Source organism: Diadema setosum, chromosome 7 (genome assembly GCF_964275005.1).
Source record: "Diadema setosum chromosome 7, eeDiaSeto1, whole genome shotgun sequence".
Taxonomy (NCBI): domain Eukaryota; kingdom Metazoa; phylum Echinodermata; class Echinoidea; order Diadematoida; family Diadematidae; genus Diadema; species Diadema setosum.
Genome location: NC_092691.1, coordinates 10,916,752 through 10,934,678, shown reverse-complemented (window position 1 = coordinate 10,934,678; position 17,927 = coordinate 10,916,752). Strand labels below are relative to the sequence as shown.

General features: G+C 38.9%; 1 protein-coding gene across 3 annotated transcripts in view; it reads right to left on the bottom strand.

The window, feature by feature from the left end:
- LOC140230839 (uncharacterized) overlaps positions 1–17,262 on the bottom strand; it is a 35,656-nt gene extending 18,394 nt beyond the window's left edge. The window contains exons 1-3 of one of the 3 annotated variants that reach the window (XM_072310984.1): positions 17,130–17,262; positions 14,124–14,282; positions 12,534–12,549 (exon numbers count right to left, since the gene is read on the bottom strand). In XM_072310984.1, coding sequence (XP_072167085.1) covers positions 12,534–12,549; positions 14,124–14,270 — 163 coding nt within the window. In that variant the 5' untranslated portion in view covers positions 14,271–14,282; positions 17,130–17,262. Of the gene's footprint in view, positions 1–12,533; positions 12,550–14,123; positions 14,283–16,770; positions 16,884–17,102 lie in introns of those variants that run through there. The other 2 variants (XM_072310983.1, XM_072310982.1) reach the window with 2 other exon arrangements.
- Between the last annotated feature and the right edge of the window lie 665 nt (positions 17,263–17,927).

Sequence of the window (17,927 nt, the reverse complement as noted above, 5' to 3'; positions counted from 1 at the left end):
GTCAGCAGTCAATTGCAACGATATTCAGAAGGGAACACTGGCTTGTGAGGTATTAATTGTTACATTTGGAGAACCGTAATATGGGGCGAATAGGGACACTTTTGGTTGATTGATCTGATTTTGATCATTTATTCATATTGAATTCCATGCTATACTGTAGTTCATGACCAATATGTAAATGATATTATGTATGCTATTCTTGCACATTATGTCACAGTGGTACATAGCCTAGGGTACTGTCCCTGTTCACCCTATACCGAGCTGCCTAAATCTAAAGTTGAACAATTATGGCATTTCTTTGAAAACTGAATATATCTGGATGTTTGGTTTGTATTATTATAGGGGAAAAATGTGCGAAAAATGGGGTGATTCCATCTACCTAGGACCGCATCATAATTTCACCCCTTTTTGAGACACCGTGTTTCCTTCCATTCATGAGTCGTTATTCATTGTTTCATGTCAAGTTTCTCATGGTTTAATAAAGGATGTACATGCATGCCAATCATGTGTGTCATTACTTTAAGTTATGCTATCGCAAACAACTTTTCAAGAATGTGACCCTTTTCACCCCGTTGTATGATACGATGGCTGAGGGAAAGAGCATCGAGTTCCAAATAATTTACAATTTACAGAGTTCGTCTTACATTAGAACCATCTAGTCACAGAAATGTGGTGTGTTTGCATATGCCTCTCTTATCTCACTAATCCCACAGTCTTCCATGAAATGCTGGTGTAGTGAAGTACTGCCATGTGTCTAGCTACATGAAAAAAATATTGTGGTTCAGAAGCACTTTCAATACTTAGTGGTCTGTTGGTTGTAAGGTAGTTAAAGGCTCTGCTATGAATTCTTTCATGCATACATGTACCTATGTATATGTAATTTGTATGCCACCGAACCTGCTAATTTTCTGATTGGCAATACCCAGTATTCAAAATGACCATAACCTTGGTTGATTTATGTGCACTATTTATACATGTAACAAATGTGATATGCAGTTGTAAACCGTTCAGTTTTTAAAAATTCAAATCCCTGATGGTTTATTCCCCCGAGGAACATTGTCATGGAGATTACCAGTGATCTACAATTGCTTGAAATCACTCCACTAAAATGGTCAACCTGTAGTGACGTAAATACTTTCAGAACTGCTATCTGTGATTTCTGCTCAGACTGTTCATCAATAAGACTCTCCAAAGTTGATTGAATGCATATTGATCTGATAAGATTTAAATTGAAGATCTGTTACAAGATTGTGCGTCAAAGCTGTCATTAAGTGCATAAAAAAGCATATTTATCTGTGAGTGAACAAATCTATTATATCCACTTTCAATTTTGAGCCTGAAAAGTGTGTCGGGCCAGATTAGTTCATCTTGATAGTGGGAGCATAGTTTTTTTAGATGTTTCCATTCTAAGGTGTTTACATGTCCATTCAAAAATCACATCTGTAATATTAAAGTTTGAGAATTTTTTAAACATCGACCCATTACAGTGTTATACGTTGTCTTGAAGGCACACGAAAGATGAATGAAAAGTGAGGAATTTGAAATATTGTACATTATACAGAGTGACCCAGAAAGAAAGCAACACTTACGATCATTAAAAACAAATGAGTAACAAAATGAAAGAGGATTGTTGTTTGCATAATTGGGTAGACGATTCTTTTTCCAGAAAAATTACACCCAGATTTTGATTTACGATTTTGATCAAAGAATCTGGGTTCTAGGGCAATTTTTTCTGAGGCGATGTCAAATTCAAAATTTGCTACTCTTGTCTCGAAAGTGACACAGCATAGCAAAAATGGCCTCCCCAGTAGTAACGTCAAAAATTTACGTAGGGAATGTCTGTTTCCTACGTTGATTATATTAATTCTGCCCAAAGAAGCAACGCAATGGAATTTTTCACAACACTAAGTGCAACTTGATAGCTAGGCAAAGTAAGAAAGTGGATATTGCCACTACTTGCCATGGAATCAAGATTATATTCATCAAAATCAATGATCTTGGTGTCATTTTGCTGGGAAAATATTGTCTACGAAATCACGTAAACAAGGTCATTGCAACCCTAATTTCTTTTGAACTGTGGAACGTAACTGTTTCGTTCTCTCTGGGCCATGATTTCGTAAAGACAGTGCAGTTTGCTAGCGGTGTTTTTCACATATCTTCATTCAGTCTGTCATTACTTTAAGGACTACCAGTACATGTAAATATATGGTATGCTTGTACATGTTGTTATTTTGTTAATATAATGATTTTTTTTTTCATAAAGTACATGTGTGAATGATAATGATAATAATGAAAATAAGTACTTTAGGTGGAACATTAAGGGGAATCTTTTTTCTTCTCTCATTGTTCTCTCATTGTTAAGATTCCCCCTATAGCAGTGTCGATTCCCTTAACGTTAACTTTCTATTGTGACGGAATAAACCTCATTGTTCGAGTTCCTCCTAAGTCACATATAGTAGTACAATACTACTAATAATAATTAGCAATGATACTGCCGGAATCTTGTCTATGTATATTTGGACATGTTTCAAATCAAATCCATTTTTATTGGAATTCGCCAAAACACAACATTGTAACACATATACAAATTTCAAATTTATGAAGTTCTTCCGTCGAGATGTTTTCATTGCAACTGATTGACAAATTGCCCTACATCGACGTAAATAAGCACTGAATTGATCAGTGTTTTAGTAGTAGCCATGATAAAAAAATCATGGGCGTACATACTCGAGCAGGATTCGAACCCACGACCTCCTGATCACCGGACAGGCGTCATCTCCACTAGACCACCGAGCTTTCGCCCGACAGCAAGTGTTGGTTCTAATCCTTATAGCATGCAGCGGGTACTGCTTTGTTATTCAAATTTATGAAGTTCTTCCGTCGAGATGTTTTCATTGCAACTGATTGACAAATTGCCCTACATCGACGTAAATAAGCACTGAATTGATCAGTGTTTTAGTAGTAGCCATGATAAAAAATCATGGGCGTACATACTCGAGCAGGATTCGAACCCACGACCTCCTGATCACCGGACAGGCGTCATCTCCACTAGACCACCGAGCTTTCGCCCGACAGCAAGTGTTGGTTCTAATCCTTATAGCATGCAGCGGGTACTGCTTTGTTATTCAAATTTATGAAGTTCTTCCGTCGAGATGTTTTCATTGCAACTGATTGACAAATTGCCCTACATCGACGTAAATAAGCACTGAATTGATCAGTGTTTTAGTAGTAGCCATGATAAAAAATCATGGGCGTACATACTCGAGCAGGATTCGAACCCACGACCTCCTGATCACCGGACAGGCGTCATCTCCACTAGACCACCGAGCTTTCGCCCGACAGCAAGTGTTGGTTCTAATCCTTATAGCATGCAGCGGGTACTGCTTTGTTATTCAAATTTATGAAGTTCTTCCGTCGAGATGTTTTCATTGCAACTGATTGACAAATTGCCCTACATCGACGTAAATAAGCACTGAATTGATCAGTGTTTTAGTAGTAGCCATGATAAAAAATCATGGGCGTACATACTCGAGCAGGATTCGAACCCACGACCTCCTGATCACCGGACAGGCGTCATCTCCACTAGACCACTGAGCTTTCGCCCGACAGCAAGTGTTGGTTCTAATCCTTATAGCATGCAGCGGGTACTGCTTTGTTATTCAAATTTATGAAGTTCTTCCGTCGAGATGTTTTCATTGCAACTGATTGACAAATTGCCCTACATCGACGTAAATAAGCACTGAATTGATCAGTGTTTTAGTAGTAGCCATGATAAAAAATCATGGGCGTACATACTCGAGCAGGATTCGAACCCACGACCTCCTGATCACCGGACAGGCGTCATCTCCACTAGACCACCGAGCTTTCGCCCGACAGCAAGTGTTGGTTCTAATCCTTATAGCATGCAGCGGGTACTGCTTTGTTATTCAAATTTATGAAGTTCTTCCGTCGAGATGTTTTCATTGCAACTGATTGACAAATTGCCCTACATCGACGTAAATAAGCACTGAATTGATCAGTGTTTTAGTAGTAGCCATGATAAAAAATCATGGGCGTACATACTCGAGCAGGATTCGAACCCACGACCTCCTGATCACCGGACAGGCGTCATCTCCACTAGACCACCGAGCTTTCGCCCGACAGCAAGTGTTGGTTCTAATCCTTATAGCATGCAGCGGGTACTGCTTTGTTATTCAAATTTATGAAGTTCTTCCGTCGAGATGTTTTCATTGCAACTGATTGACAAATTGCCCTACATCGACGTAAATAAGCACTGAATTGATCAGTGTTTTAGTAGTAGCCATGATAAAAAATCATGGGCGTACATACTCGAGCAGGATTCGAACCCACGACCTCCTGATCACCGGACAGGCGTCATCTCCACTAGACCACCGAGCTTTCGCCCGAGCTTTCATAAATTTGAATAACAAAGCAGTACCCGCTGCATGCTATAAGGATTAGAACCAACACTTGCTGTCGGGCGAAAGCTCGGTGGTCTAGTGGAGATGACGCCTGTCCGGTGATCAGGAGGTCGTGGGTTCGAATCCTGCTCGAGTATGTACGCCCATGATTTTTTATCATGGCTACTACTAAAACACTGATCAATTCAGTGCTTATTTACGTCGATGTAGGGCAATTTGTCAATCAGTTGCAATGAAAACATCTCGACGGAAGAACTTCATAAATTTGAATAACAAAGCAGTACCCGCTGCATGCTATAAGGATTAGAACCAACACTTGCTGTCGGGCGAAAGCTCGGTGGTCTAGTGGAGATGACGCCTGTCCGGTGATCAGGAGGTCGTGGGTTCGAATCCTGCTCGAGTATGTACGCCCATGATTTTTTATCATGGCTACTACTAAAACACTGATCAATTCAGTGCTTATTTACGTCGATGTAGGGCAATTTGTCAATCAGTTGCAATATACAAATTTATATATAATATTTGTAATTGACATTATAAAACTGGCGACCATACAATCATATGGTATTTCAAAGAGCCTTTTTTTGTGTTTTAAGCTCATGGGTATTTCATAATGAGTGCTTACGGTATGCAGCTCTTGTTTTACATGCACATGTATATTGTCATTGGATTTTAATTGTGTTATTGGATGTTGTAGTTATATCTTGTTCTTGCCATTTTTTATTATTTCAGTGAATGAATTGAATATAAGTTATTCTGGAATTCTATATCAAATATTTGTTTGTGTCTTTAATCTTGTTCTTGGAAATGCCTTTTACATAAGTTGAAATTAATATTTTTTTACAGTCATGAGGATTAGAAACAAGTTACAAATCTGTGAAAATGAGATGAAACTGACTAAGATTATGGCATATAATGTACAACAAACATGCAAAAAAACAACAACAACCAAGGGATTTATAATCCGACTTCAATTGCGTTGGGGAAGAAAAAAATAATTTTGTTGATGTGACCTGTTAGAGCAGGACGTTGTCTGTTATACCGTGTTCTTGTGTGTTTGCACGTATTATGTCAAATGCAAATGTTCACTGAAGAACGGGGGTTTACATTATGTGTACATAATGAAAGGAGTAATGTCTATATCCGGACGGTGGGGGACAAGGCTTTTCGATGTGCTTGCGTGTGCATATATTTGAATATACATGTGTGTGTGTGTGTGTGTGTGTGTGTGTTGTGTGTGGTATGTGCCTGTATGTGTGTGTGTATGTGTATTTGTGTGTGTGTGCCTGTGCGTGTGTGTGTATATACGGTTGCATAGTTTGAACGTGTGTTTGCATATGTATATGTACATGTATACTGTGTGTGTGTGTGTGTGTGTACGCGTGTGTGTGTGTGTGTGTTGATAACCTCATTACGTTGATCACCGAAAAGTATGTTATCACATCATGCATGCACATTTGCGAAAAAGGGGGACAGTGATATTTAAGAAAAAAAATGTAAATGAAAAAGTTCTATAATCTGATCATCTGAATTTATATAAAAAACAACAACATGCACGCGTTTTTGGCTCCGCCCATTCACTTTTCATGCAGAGTCATGTGAGCCGTCAGTTCATGGTGAGTTTTTTGCAAAGATTTTGTGTTGTACGCTTTTCACAAAGTGACGTGTAAATTTGTCTCTCTCTCCCAGGCAGTTCCAGTGTTTATACTGGATGAAATTTACATGTCCTGATAGAGGAATCCAATTTGAAAATCATATCATTTCAAGTATACATTACACAAAATCAACCATTTGACGACATTTTACTAACTTACTTGTTTATGTTAATTAAGCCGTTTGATGCTCATTTGTAATACACACAAAGTGAGCGTCGGCCTCTGAACCGTCACTTCGTGATGAAGATTCCTAGCGCGCTGTGCAATTTTGCACATTTCACAAAAAGCCACTTAGGACCTTCTTGCAGGAAACATAAATGATATCATAAAAGGAAATCTAAATATTTGTAGTATTCGTAAGTTGTTCTTTCTAGTGGTATAAACTTTATTTGATATGCATAAAGAGAAATAGCTCGTTGGAAGCGTTGAAACTTCAAATGCATTTTACTCGAATTCAGTTTTTATTCCTCCGTGCGGCTTTCCGTCACTTCGTGAAAAGTGGGACGAATTTCAACAATTTTGATTACAAATACATTTGTGACACAATTACAGTACATGTGTTATGAATCACCATACAGAGCGGTCGCCAATAATAAGCTATAAGCTTGACCCTTTGGCAACCGATGATACAATACGTTAATGCAATAAGAGAAGGAGGTTCAACATGATGCTCGTGAATACGAGGGATAATAAGAGAGACAGAAAGAGCAAGAAAGAGAGGGTGATAGAAACCTTCCGATACCGGGCTTGCCAGATCAAACGCACAATGAATACATACACGTGTACATGATTATAGATTACAGTAATGTATTCACATTTTACGCACAGATAGACATGATACAGTGTTGCTATTGTCGAATAAAGTCTACATTGAATTAAGAATAGAAAAGGAATAAGAACAACTACCAAGTATACACAGTTCAGCGCCCTACCAGGACGTGTAGAGGAGTATAACTTGCCCGACATAACAAGAATAATAGACAGCAGAGACAAAGACGTATATATGGGAGGAGTGCGGAATGGGCACAGACAGGTGCGTCCCGTATGTGCAGAGTCTCAAGAACAAACTACAAAAGCCAGGGATAAAGAATGAATAGGGTAGGGTTTCTGCAAAGAACATCACTGATCGTGCTGGTACTGTGTGATCAACATGTTCTTAACTGCTTTTTTGAATGAATATATGGACTTGATGTTACGTAATTCAGGGGGTAATTTATTCCAAATATCTGGGCCAGCAGAATCTTCGGAATAACGAACCTCTAAGTATAGGAAATTTGTGTGTTTTGGATTAACGAACCTTCGGAATAAAGAATCTTCGGAATAACGAACTTTCGGAATAACGAACAGCACCCGATAAACCATGTTAGTCATGTTAGTCCAATTGACAAGAGTAAAGCTAGTACTACCATCGGAATGCCAGCATGGATCGAAATTGACATCGATCTAATGAAGACGATGATGGTGATGGTAATGATGACTACGGCAGTGGCAACATTAATGATGATAATGATAATGCTATGATGATGATGATAACTAAAAAGAACGGTAACAATAATGACAGGTGCAAAGTGGTTTACCCAATTAAGGGTATAACCTATAACCTTCCAAAAAACACAGCCTCTCCTTTAATAGGGCACTGCCATTATTACCCCATCTTTGATAGGTACCCCCCCCCCCCCACTATATGTACCCTGTTTGATAAATCTTGCCCACGGTATTAGGATCTCTTTTTAGATTCCGCAGTAGTGTAGAAGTGTAGTAGAGTAGTGAGCGCCTGTGTGGTAGCCCTCTCGTCTCTCTCCTCAACTTTCTACTATTTTATGGATTTTTGACATCTGCAATATACAAATCAACTACTACTGAATTTATTTGTGACTCTGGAATCAGCAGGACCAACTTGAAGCTGAGTGAAGCTAGAGCTGCACTGGTGTAAGTGATTGCAGTTTTTGGACTTGACTTCTATCTTGTGTGAGCCCTACACAGCCATGTTCTTCTTGTCTCTCACCTGTTCACTCAAGCCTAAAAGTCTCCCATTGTTTTGGTACAGAAGCTGAACAGTTCACAATGGAGTTGACCAAGCAGATAGCTATTGTGTGCTTTGTACTTCTTGCAAAAGGAATTTGCCTCGGTGTACAGCACAACTGCTACAGCTTTCTTGCACAGCCCAGGTGGAAATCTAACACACTCAAGTACTGTGGACCACGTGTTAGCTATTATGCCAACACAGTAGCAACTTATCAACTGCTCCTTATGAGATCTGGGGATGTTAGTCCCAATCCTGGACCTTTGGACTCTGCGACTGCCTTGAACGTGTACTCCTCTTCTCAACGAAATCAGCATGTTTCATATGATTCGACCGCTCTCCGAAACATGAATTCTTCTGTTTGTCATGGTCCATCGTACAGACTTAGGAAGGAAGTCCATGAACGCATCAAGCTTCTGGGTATAAGGAGAAGGCGGACGCATCGAGGAAGAAGGGCAATCGGGCGTAAATCTCGACATGTTGAAAGTGCAGTCTCCTATCCCTCCTTCAGTGACGTTTTGCCTCAGGTAACAAGTCAAAGGCAAGGTGTAAAATCTTTTTGTCATCTGAAGAAAGTATCTGCTGATCAAAACATCTCTCTCTGCATGATGAACGCAAGGTCGCTGAAAAACAAAACATCTGACTTTGTCGACTTTGTGATTGACAACGATCTAGATATCGTTGGTGTTTGTGAGACATGGCTCACCACTGATGATGCAGCTCCCATTGCAGATCTTACTCCAAGAGGATTTTCATTCAAGCACATACCAAGAAAGGGTAAAAGAGGTGGAGGTGTTGCACTTCTCTACAGAAGCAATCTTGACATCAAGATGATTTCTTCAACTGATGTGAAATCTTTTGAGGTAATTCAAGTGGATATCTGTCAATCCTCTAAAACTGTACATTTGATTGTGGTATACAGACCTCCAAACTGTAATGCTTTAAAGGAGTTTCTAGAGGAGTTTTCCAATCTTCTGGATGAACAACTCTTTCGATCTTCAAGCCTTGTTATCTGTGGAGACTTTAACATCCAGATGGACTCTCTCAATACAAACACTCACAGCTTCTCGGAAATTCTGTCAGCATATAATCTAAAGCAACATGTAAATGAGCCAACCCACATCCGAGGACACACTCTAGACTTGCTTATCACCCGTTCAGATGATGCAGCAACAATATCTGATGTTTCTGTCAATCATGGTATATCTGATCATATGGCAATCATGTGCAATCTGAACATTCCAAAGTGTGCTGCCAAAAGACAACTTATCATGTCTCGGAACATTAAGGCGATAGACCAGTGACGAAATACGACAAGAAAAGTTAGTTCAAAGGCAGTTGGAGAGGAAATGGAGATCATCTAAACTTGAGATCCATAGACAACTGTATTGCCAGCAACGACAGCGGGTTCAGGCCTCCATCCGTGCAGCTAAAGTAGCATATCACTCAAAGAAAATTGAAGACTGTGGGAAAGACTCTAGACAGCTATTTAAAGTTGCAAACAAACTCCTGAGCAGAAAGCAAACGTCCTCTCTTCCTCAGCATGAATCAAGCAAAGATTTGTCTGATCAATTCAGCAAATACTTCGTCAGTAAGATTATGGACATTCGTTCATCTCTTCCTGTTGTCCATATGACTGACTTCACTGTGAAGACCTCTGAATGCCTGGAATATCTTTCTCCCACATCTATTAATGAGATATCTGAGATCATACAGAAATCACCATGTACGTCTTGTGAGCTGGACCCAATGCCCTCCACTCTTCTGAAGAAATGTTTGCCTTCATTTGCTCCCTGCATTGCTAAAATAGTTAATCAGAGTTTTTCAACTGGCATCATCCCACCTGCCCTGAAGACAGCTGTGATTCGTCCAACCCTCAAGAAGCCCAGTTTAGACCCTGAAATCCTGCTGAACTATCGTCCTATATCCAACTTACCTTACCTCAGTAAGATAATGGAACGTGTTGCTTTCTCACGGCTTCTTGCACATCTACAAGACAACAATCTCTTGGATTGCTTCCAGTCAGCGTATAGGCCTCATCATAGTGTTGAAACGCTTCTTGCAAACCTTAGTGATCATATTTTGAAGCAGATGGATCGCGGAAACATCACAGCGCTTGTCCTCCTTGACATGTCTGCCGCCTTTGACACTGTCGATCACCGAATCCTCATTCAACGACTAAGATCTGTCGGGGTTTCTGGTACTGCATTGCGCTGGTTCACTTCCTATCTATCTGGCCGTCTCCAGTACGTCAAGATTGATGATTCAGCGTCAAAACCTGTAGCCACCGAGTTTGGAGTTCCACAAGGATCGGTTGGCGGCCCACTCCTCTTCTCACTCTATCTTCAGCCCATTAGTCAGATCATTCGGAAGCACAATGTTCATTATCACTGCTATGCTGATGACATTCAATTGTTTGTTTCCTTCCCGCCATCTGAAACTATAGCAGCAACAGTGTTAAAACAACTTGAAATTTGTGTTGATGAAATCAAAGGTTGGATGAGCAAAAATCAACTAAAGTTGAACGACAATAAAACAGAGTTACTGGTACTTGGGTCAAGACACATGCTGACAAAGGCTAACATGAAGAAGTGTCAATTGAGAATTGGTAACAGTGTTATTAACTCTTCTGAAAAGGCACGCAATCTTGGTGTTGTTTTTGATAGTACCATGTCCTTCAAATATCATGTTGCGTATGTATCACAATCTGTAAGGTTCCAGTTGCGTAATCTTGGTTTTATTCGGAAATATCTCACTAAAACAGCAGCTGAACAGATTATACATGCTCTTATTTCCTCTCGAATAGATTATTGTAACTCTTTGTTTTTCGGCATGTCACAACAACAAATTAACACTCTACAACGTCTTCAAAACTCTGCCGCAAGATTACTGACCTATAGTAGGAAAACTGCTCACATTACGCCAGTGTTACGTTCTCTCCATTGGCTTCCTGTTGAAAAGCGAATTATTTTCAAAATTGCTCTTCTCGTGTATCATGTAGTTCACTCAACTGCACCTGAGTATCTCCAGAATTCTTTATATTGTTATAACCCTCCTCGCAGACTTCGATCCTCTACTTCCTTTTCATTTCAGATACCTAAGGTTAAGCATTCATGGGGAACTCGTTCTTTCTCCCACATTGGACCTAAAGTTTGGAAAGATATCCCTGTCTCTGTTCGCCAGTCATCCTCTGTGGAATCATTTAAATCATCCCTAAAAACATATCTGTTTAACATGTTGTAGGAAACAAAACAAAAGTGAATATGTCACATAATTCCTTTTCTCTCTCCCCCTCTCTTCTTTCTTTATTTCTTCTCCTAACCTTAAGACTAAAAGCGCCATGAGCATCTTTTGATGGACTGTTGCGCTATAAAAGTATACACTATTATTATTATTATTATTATTACTCTCTAAAAAAAAAAAAAAAAAAAAAAAAAAATCGAGTGAAAATATTAACTCTTGAAGGAGTGAATATATATATTTTAAAAAAAAAACAGTGAATTTAGGGTAAAATTGGAGTGAGTTTACAGTGAAAATGTTCATTTTCACTCATTTTGGAGTGACCTCAGGGATCACTCGAAGATTTTGGAGTGATCCCTGAGATCACTCTAAAACTACTGAAAATGAACATTTCCACTCAAAATTCACTCCAATTTCACTCTAAATTCACTCTTTTTTGTATTCACTCCTTCAAGAGTGAATATTTTCACTCGATTTTTTTTTTTTTTAGAGAGTACTTCAAAGAAGAACTCATTAAGGCAACAAAGATGAGAAAAGAAGCAGAAGAAAACGACGAAGAATGGAATAAGGAGAAAGAATAAATGGAATGAAAAGGTTACACTAACAAATGTCATTCCCCTGGAAATCACTTTGATTCATCCGTATTGTCAAATATCATCACTTGAGAGACAAAACATTTCTGCCCTGTAAAAATTCTTTCTGTACCTGAGGAGCACAGCATTGGGATATAACAAGGAAATACACACTCACAATAAATGGTTGTAGCATATTAATGCAGTCCAAAGGAGGTATTGCGGTTGCTAACCTGCCTTGGCCAACCGCTGTGTGGTGACGTATATGGTGACATTCCCTAAAGCACATTATTGTCGATAAATCTAAGTCTTTAGTTTAAACCCAGACAGGAAAGTGTCGAGGAAGCCAAATCTTATTGATGTTCACGTTTTAATTTGCCTCATACATTTTATGGAAAGCTCAAACAAGGGAAAGCTCATGGTCTGAACGCACCTCTGGTTTAAAAAGGCGAACATGATAGCATGGAACATAGTCGTACAGTATGTAAAAACTCGCTAACACAATTGACACAGACAGCATGACGCACGGGTGATACAAATAAAACAAGATGCTCTAATTTAAAAAGATCACTCAAATAATAAGCTTGTTCGTTTCTTTAGTTTAATTGTTTGACAGACTCACCTCTCTCCACTTGTTGCTGAAGGGAGCCGTTTGCAGGTTCAAGACAAAAAAGGGAAATGCGAAAAATTGATGCTGAGTGTTCAAACACAATAAAGACATTCAAAGACCAAGCTTTCTTATCAGCTTTCAAAATGCAAGAGCTAACATCTTTTAATAGTTACATTTGCTAAAACAAAGAAGAGGAATTTCGCATACGTTGCTGCAAATAGATCTACAATCTAATCTAAGCCTATCATCGCGGAGAAAATGCTTGGAATATCATAATGTAAACTCCCGCGAGGCAAAAACAGCGTTTCTTCTTGGAAGCGATAAATTTATTTGATTTGAAACATATTACAATTTCATATTTTACATGTAATTTCTGCGTCGTACCTTCTTGCATCAAATTGTCGGGAGGACAGGGATACAACGCGCAAGAAGGGCCTTGTCAGATTAATGTAGCTAAAATTTGCATTGTTGTAATCGAATGACGTATCGTTCATGCCACGATTTTAACAGCATAAAAAATAATGATGTTTATACATAATTTTGTTACTACACAATGACATGCAAAAATAGGAAAAATATCAACAAAATAGGAAATGTTAAATTTAAGATAAGCTCCGTCAATTGTCACAGAATGTCTTGAACGTTGATTTTGACATCCGTCTCAATATCTAACTGAAATTTTTCATAATTTTTTTTTTAATCATGAAAGAACTGAACAAAAAAATGAACAAGGAATGCAGATGTGATGTGATAAAGATACTAACTTGGCATAACGTTGCTTGTGCATACTGGACTTGTGTTATCAAATAGATTCCCTTTACGGAAAAGTTTTGTACTGATTTTAGCTTTAATCTTAGCTTTACCTCCTCCTCCCCATCCCCCCCCCCCCCCAAAGTGTAAAATTGCCTTTTGTTGCGATATTGCCGTCTAAGTGTGATCGACTTGTTTACTGTTTTATTATCTTTTATTGATTAGAAAAACTCATCTTATAAAGCGACTAATATTCACCACAGCCTCTTTTGGCGAAGTGATTTTAAAGATATTGAGTAAAAGACAAAACATAAAATACAATATTAATCGTTGAAGTGCTTGACCGCAGTGTTAAAGGAAAATTCCAACCTGATACTGTGTTGCTTTGTATGAAAACAGAAAAACTAGAGAAATGAATCAGTGAAAATTTTGGAAAAATCAGACATAGACCAGTACAAACTAAGACAGTTGATTGACAACTCTGTTTGATCTACATGTTGAGCAGCTCTTTACTTGGTTTTCACTGTAAAAATCACCAATTCATCAGTGTTTTAGTGTGCTCAAAGTATAATGTCAAAATCAAAATCTACTGTTGTGTTTACATCTTACGTGAAGGCAATGTAAGGAGGCTTAATCAAATTCAGGAAATGGGATTTCATTTTCCCACTGTTAAACATGAACAACAATGAATTTATTATTCAAGTTGATTTCTAGAAACCATCATTCTGTTCTCTTTCTGAAATACAGCAATGTAAGATTTCAAAAAAGAGGAGAATCTAAACACATTTTTTCTTTTTCTTTTTCTTTTTTTTTTTTTTTTAACTATACGAGATATAAATACTCATGCCGAACCTGTAAATCGACCAGTACTTTACGATGTTGCGCTATTTCGCTAGCCTGCTGTTTCTGGGCCTGGGAGACGCTCTCCACAACTTCCGGTAAGCTGCCCAGTTCCGAGGGCAATTCGGTCGCATCGGCGTCTCCTGGTACATTTTCCATTCCTCAAAACGTCTTCATTAAAAGGAAAATTACAAGATGAGTAAAAAAGATGTCATCAGGCGATTGATCGATTTGTATTGATATATCGATACCCCCAAACCAAGTCAAGTTTCTCAAGCATGAGAACCTCCTTTTAGGAGCAGTCTCATTGAAAAGTTTTACTTCCAGACACACTTATTCCATCGACTTTCCAATTATACTAACGTCTGCTAAATTTCGATTATAAATAAAAGAAACGACAAAGAATCAAAACAAATAGATCTAACATCAATATACAAAATGCTCAACACGTTTTCCATAGTACCTCAATTTGTCAGGTGACTGTGCAGAATTCCTAATCGTGGTTCATACTTTCGTTTCGCTAAAACTTTGCTAACGTAGTGCCGTACGAGAAATCATACACAATATTTTCACAGAAATTCAACGGACTGAATAATATCACTTTCACTTTATCTTTGAGTTACAAATATGAACACTCTCGTTTCGTTTGCCTTAGAGGAAAGAAACATTGTATTTCTTGGTCTATCTATATACGCTTTGACCCGACCCCCCTCCAGTTCCGAGTTTGCTGTATAGGCCTACTGATTGTAGCTCTAGGAAATTGTTCTTCTTCCCTTTAATATCTAACCTAGGCCCTAGGTCTAGAAAAATCCCTAGTGTAAATCATCAAATTCTTGATGACAATGAAATTTTCACTCCTTTACGTCAAGAACTGACATAAAAAAAGAGATTTCATGATACAATGATAGTGATTCAAAGTGGACAACAAATTGTTTAAATCATAGGCAATAACTGAAAATAGATCTACCGATCAATACTATTTATTTTAGTCATGCATTTTTACAACTCCGCCATATTTACGTCATGGTTAACGGTATTACCATAACTCAGGCCATGACGATTCTTAAGTTATATTCATTCTCTTTTAAATTTTAGTCACATGATATCTTCAGACCTCAAGGGGTGCTAGGGCTACTACACACCACAGCTAGGAGGCTTACCACTACCCAGGCTCTAAAGGGTTTTTTCGAGAATCTAGATCTAGAATTCTTGACACTCAAAAGTAGTTTACATAGGGCCTAAAATGCTGAAGTGGTTTAAAAGCGCTGCACATGTCATGGATTTGTATAGCCCGACCAGACGCTGTTACGCTACGCGAAAACAGCGTCTGACGAGCGCGGCATGCAGCCTCAAAGTGAGGAACCTCAACACAACTAGCACTACAAAACTTAGGAAAATGTATACTTTTCTCCTTTAAACAGAATACTTTACTCACGTTAAATGCATGTTTCTATTACAGAAGAATAGTTCGCCACACTGGGTCCATGGAGACCACTTGCGATAAGTCCGTGGAACAAATAAATGACACTTTCTGGCGCAATTCCTGACCGTCGGTAGGCCTACGTCGCGACGTACCATGTACAGCGACTGGGCTGTGTATAGTTAGGCCTGGCGTGAAAGATTGTGTACCGTGTGGACATGCTGGATATGATGATCAATTTCGGTAAGTTTCATTGCGCACATTTGAATACTGATAGCGTCAGATGTAGAGTAAATATTGAAAAGTATACTCGTTGAGTTTGAGGTGACAAAAATGATGTTAAGTATCAAAATTCAAAGCTATCGTAATACGATTACGTCGCTCTCCTAGTGGTTGGTGGTCGCGCGCGTACAGCCCTGTCGCGATGTACCATGTACAGCGACTGGGCTGTGTATAGTTAGGATTTGTATAGCCCGACCAGACACTGTTACGCTATGCGAAAACAGCGTCTGACGAGCACGGCATGCAGCCTCGAAGTGAGGAACCTCAACACAACTACAAAGATTGAAAGATTGTGTACGGTGTGGACATGCTGGATATGATGATCAATTTCGGTAAGTTTCATTACGTACATTTGAATACTGAAAGCATCAGATGTAGAGTAAATATTGAAGAGTATACTCGATGAGTTTGAGGTGACAAAAATGATCGTAAGTATCAAAAGTCGAAGCTATCGTGATACGATTACGTCGCTCTCCTAGTGGTTGGTGGTCGCGCTCGTACAGCCCTGTCGCGACGTACCATGTACAGCGACTGGGCTGTGTATAGTTAGGATTTGTAGTGTTTTCAGGCCCAGACTTCTAACGGTTAGAAGGATCTAGAAAAGATCTAGAATGACAAAGTTAGCTCAAATTAGACTCAAATTAGATTCACGGTAATACTAGTACTTAGTAGTAGTAGGTAATTAACTAATAACGTTAGGCCTATTAACGATGTCATCCTGTTGGGAACCCGACATGGACATTGGTACACTGCATCTGCAATATGATTACGCAGGACCCACGTAACGCTGCCTTTGGCTGTAGTTTTGTACCGCGTTCTAGTAGAGTGGCTTTGTCTCTACTATAAAATACTAGATCTAGATCTATGTAATGTAGGCCTACTCGGCCCTAATTACTAGAGGTCTAGAGATTAGGCCTAGGCCCTATAGGTTCAACGAGACCTTATGATTATACTCACGAGTCACAGCCACATGAAATGTAGGAAAAGGATCTCATTTGACGAACGTATGCAAAATGCTGGCACTTTTACTTTATAGCACTCCTGTAGTGTCATGCATAACCCCGGGGCGCTCTTTCCTTCGCGTAGGCCTACCAGTGGCAGAGCGTTCGGGCTGGGCGCAGTTATTTTATGTCATGCACTGTCATAAAAAAAAAAATAAAATAAAAAAATAAAAATAAAAAGCTTTTGCAAATCAAACTTTAGGCATTTGTAAACAGGTCGGCATTATTGTACTTGATGTCATGCCAACAGGTCCCACTATGAAATGCTAATAACGTTTGAATACTTACGTTTGTACACAGTTGACCCTTACTTACCGCATACACATTATAGACGTCTAGTAGGGCCTACAGTGTACTTCACAGAGAGCTGTATTATACAGCTCTATGGTACAAAAACTAAACGTTAGTCGCGACGGTGGACAACTCGGCTACATAGATACGTCTGCAGGATGAGCAGGATGCGCGTTGATCACATGATCATAACACCTGACAGTAAAGTTGTACAGGCGACGCACGTGCTCACTAATGTACGAGATTGTACATTTTTCTTGCACAATGTAAACTGTTATAGTGATGGTAACACTCCTCTCAAGATGTCTTTTAGTCTGGAGGTAAGTTCCTAAAAAATAAAACCAGAGGGCAGCCAAAAAGTCCTAATTTTGTCTTTGTTTGCTTGTTTACTTCTTTCTTTAATGCCACTTTACACTTTCCTTCAACATTTAGTAGAAAAATTGTCGATAATGATGCGTCAGTGAGTTTTGAATTCCTGAATGGTCCCTCCCTACTACAGTATGTCTACTTCAGGTGCCAAACCTACACTGCAGCTCTGATTATCTCTAGACTACCCAAAACATTTTATTCACGGTATGTCCATGTGAGATAGATAAGTAGATGAGTAGATACGTTTACATATCCATTGATAACTAAATGAATAGCTAAGCACATTTAATACATTGATGAACAAAATAATGAATAAAAAGATCAAAAACTGCGGATAGGTTCTGATATCTTTTTGAAAACAATCCATATCGATGTCGTCTAAGTCTACACATGGCACTGTGAGAAAAGGTGAATGTACTTAGGGGATAAAGCGTGTGTTTGCTTGAGGGAATC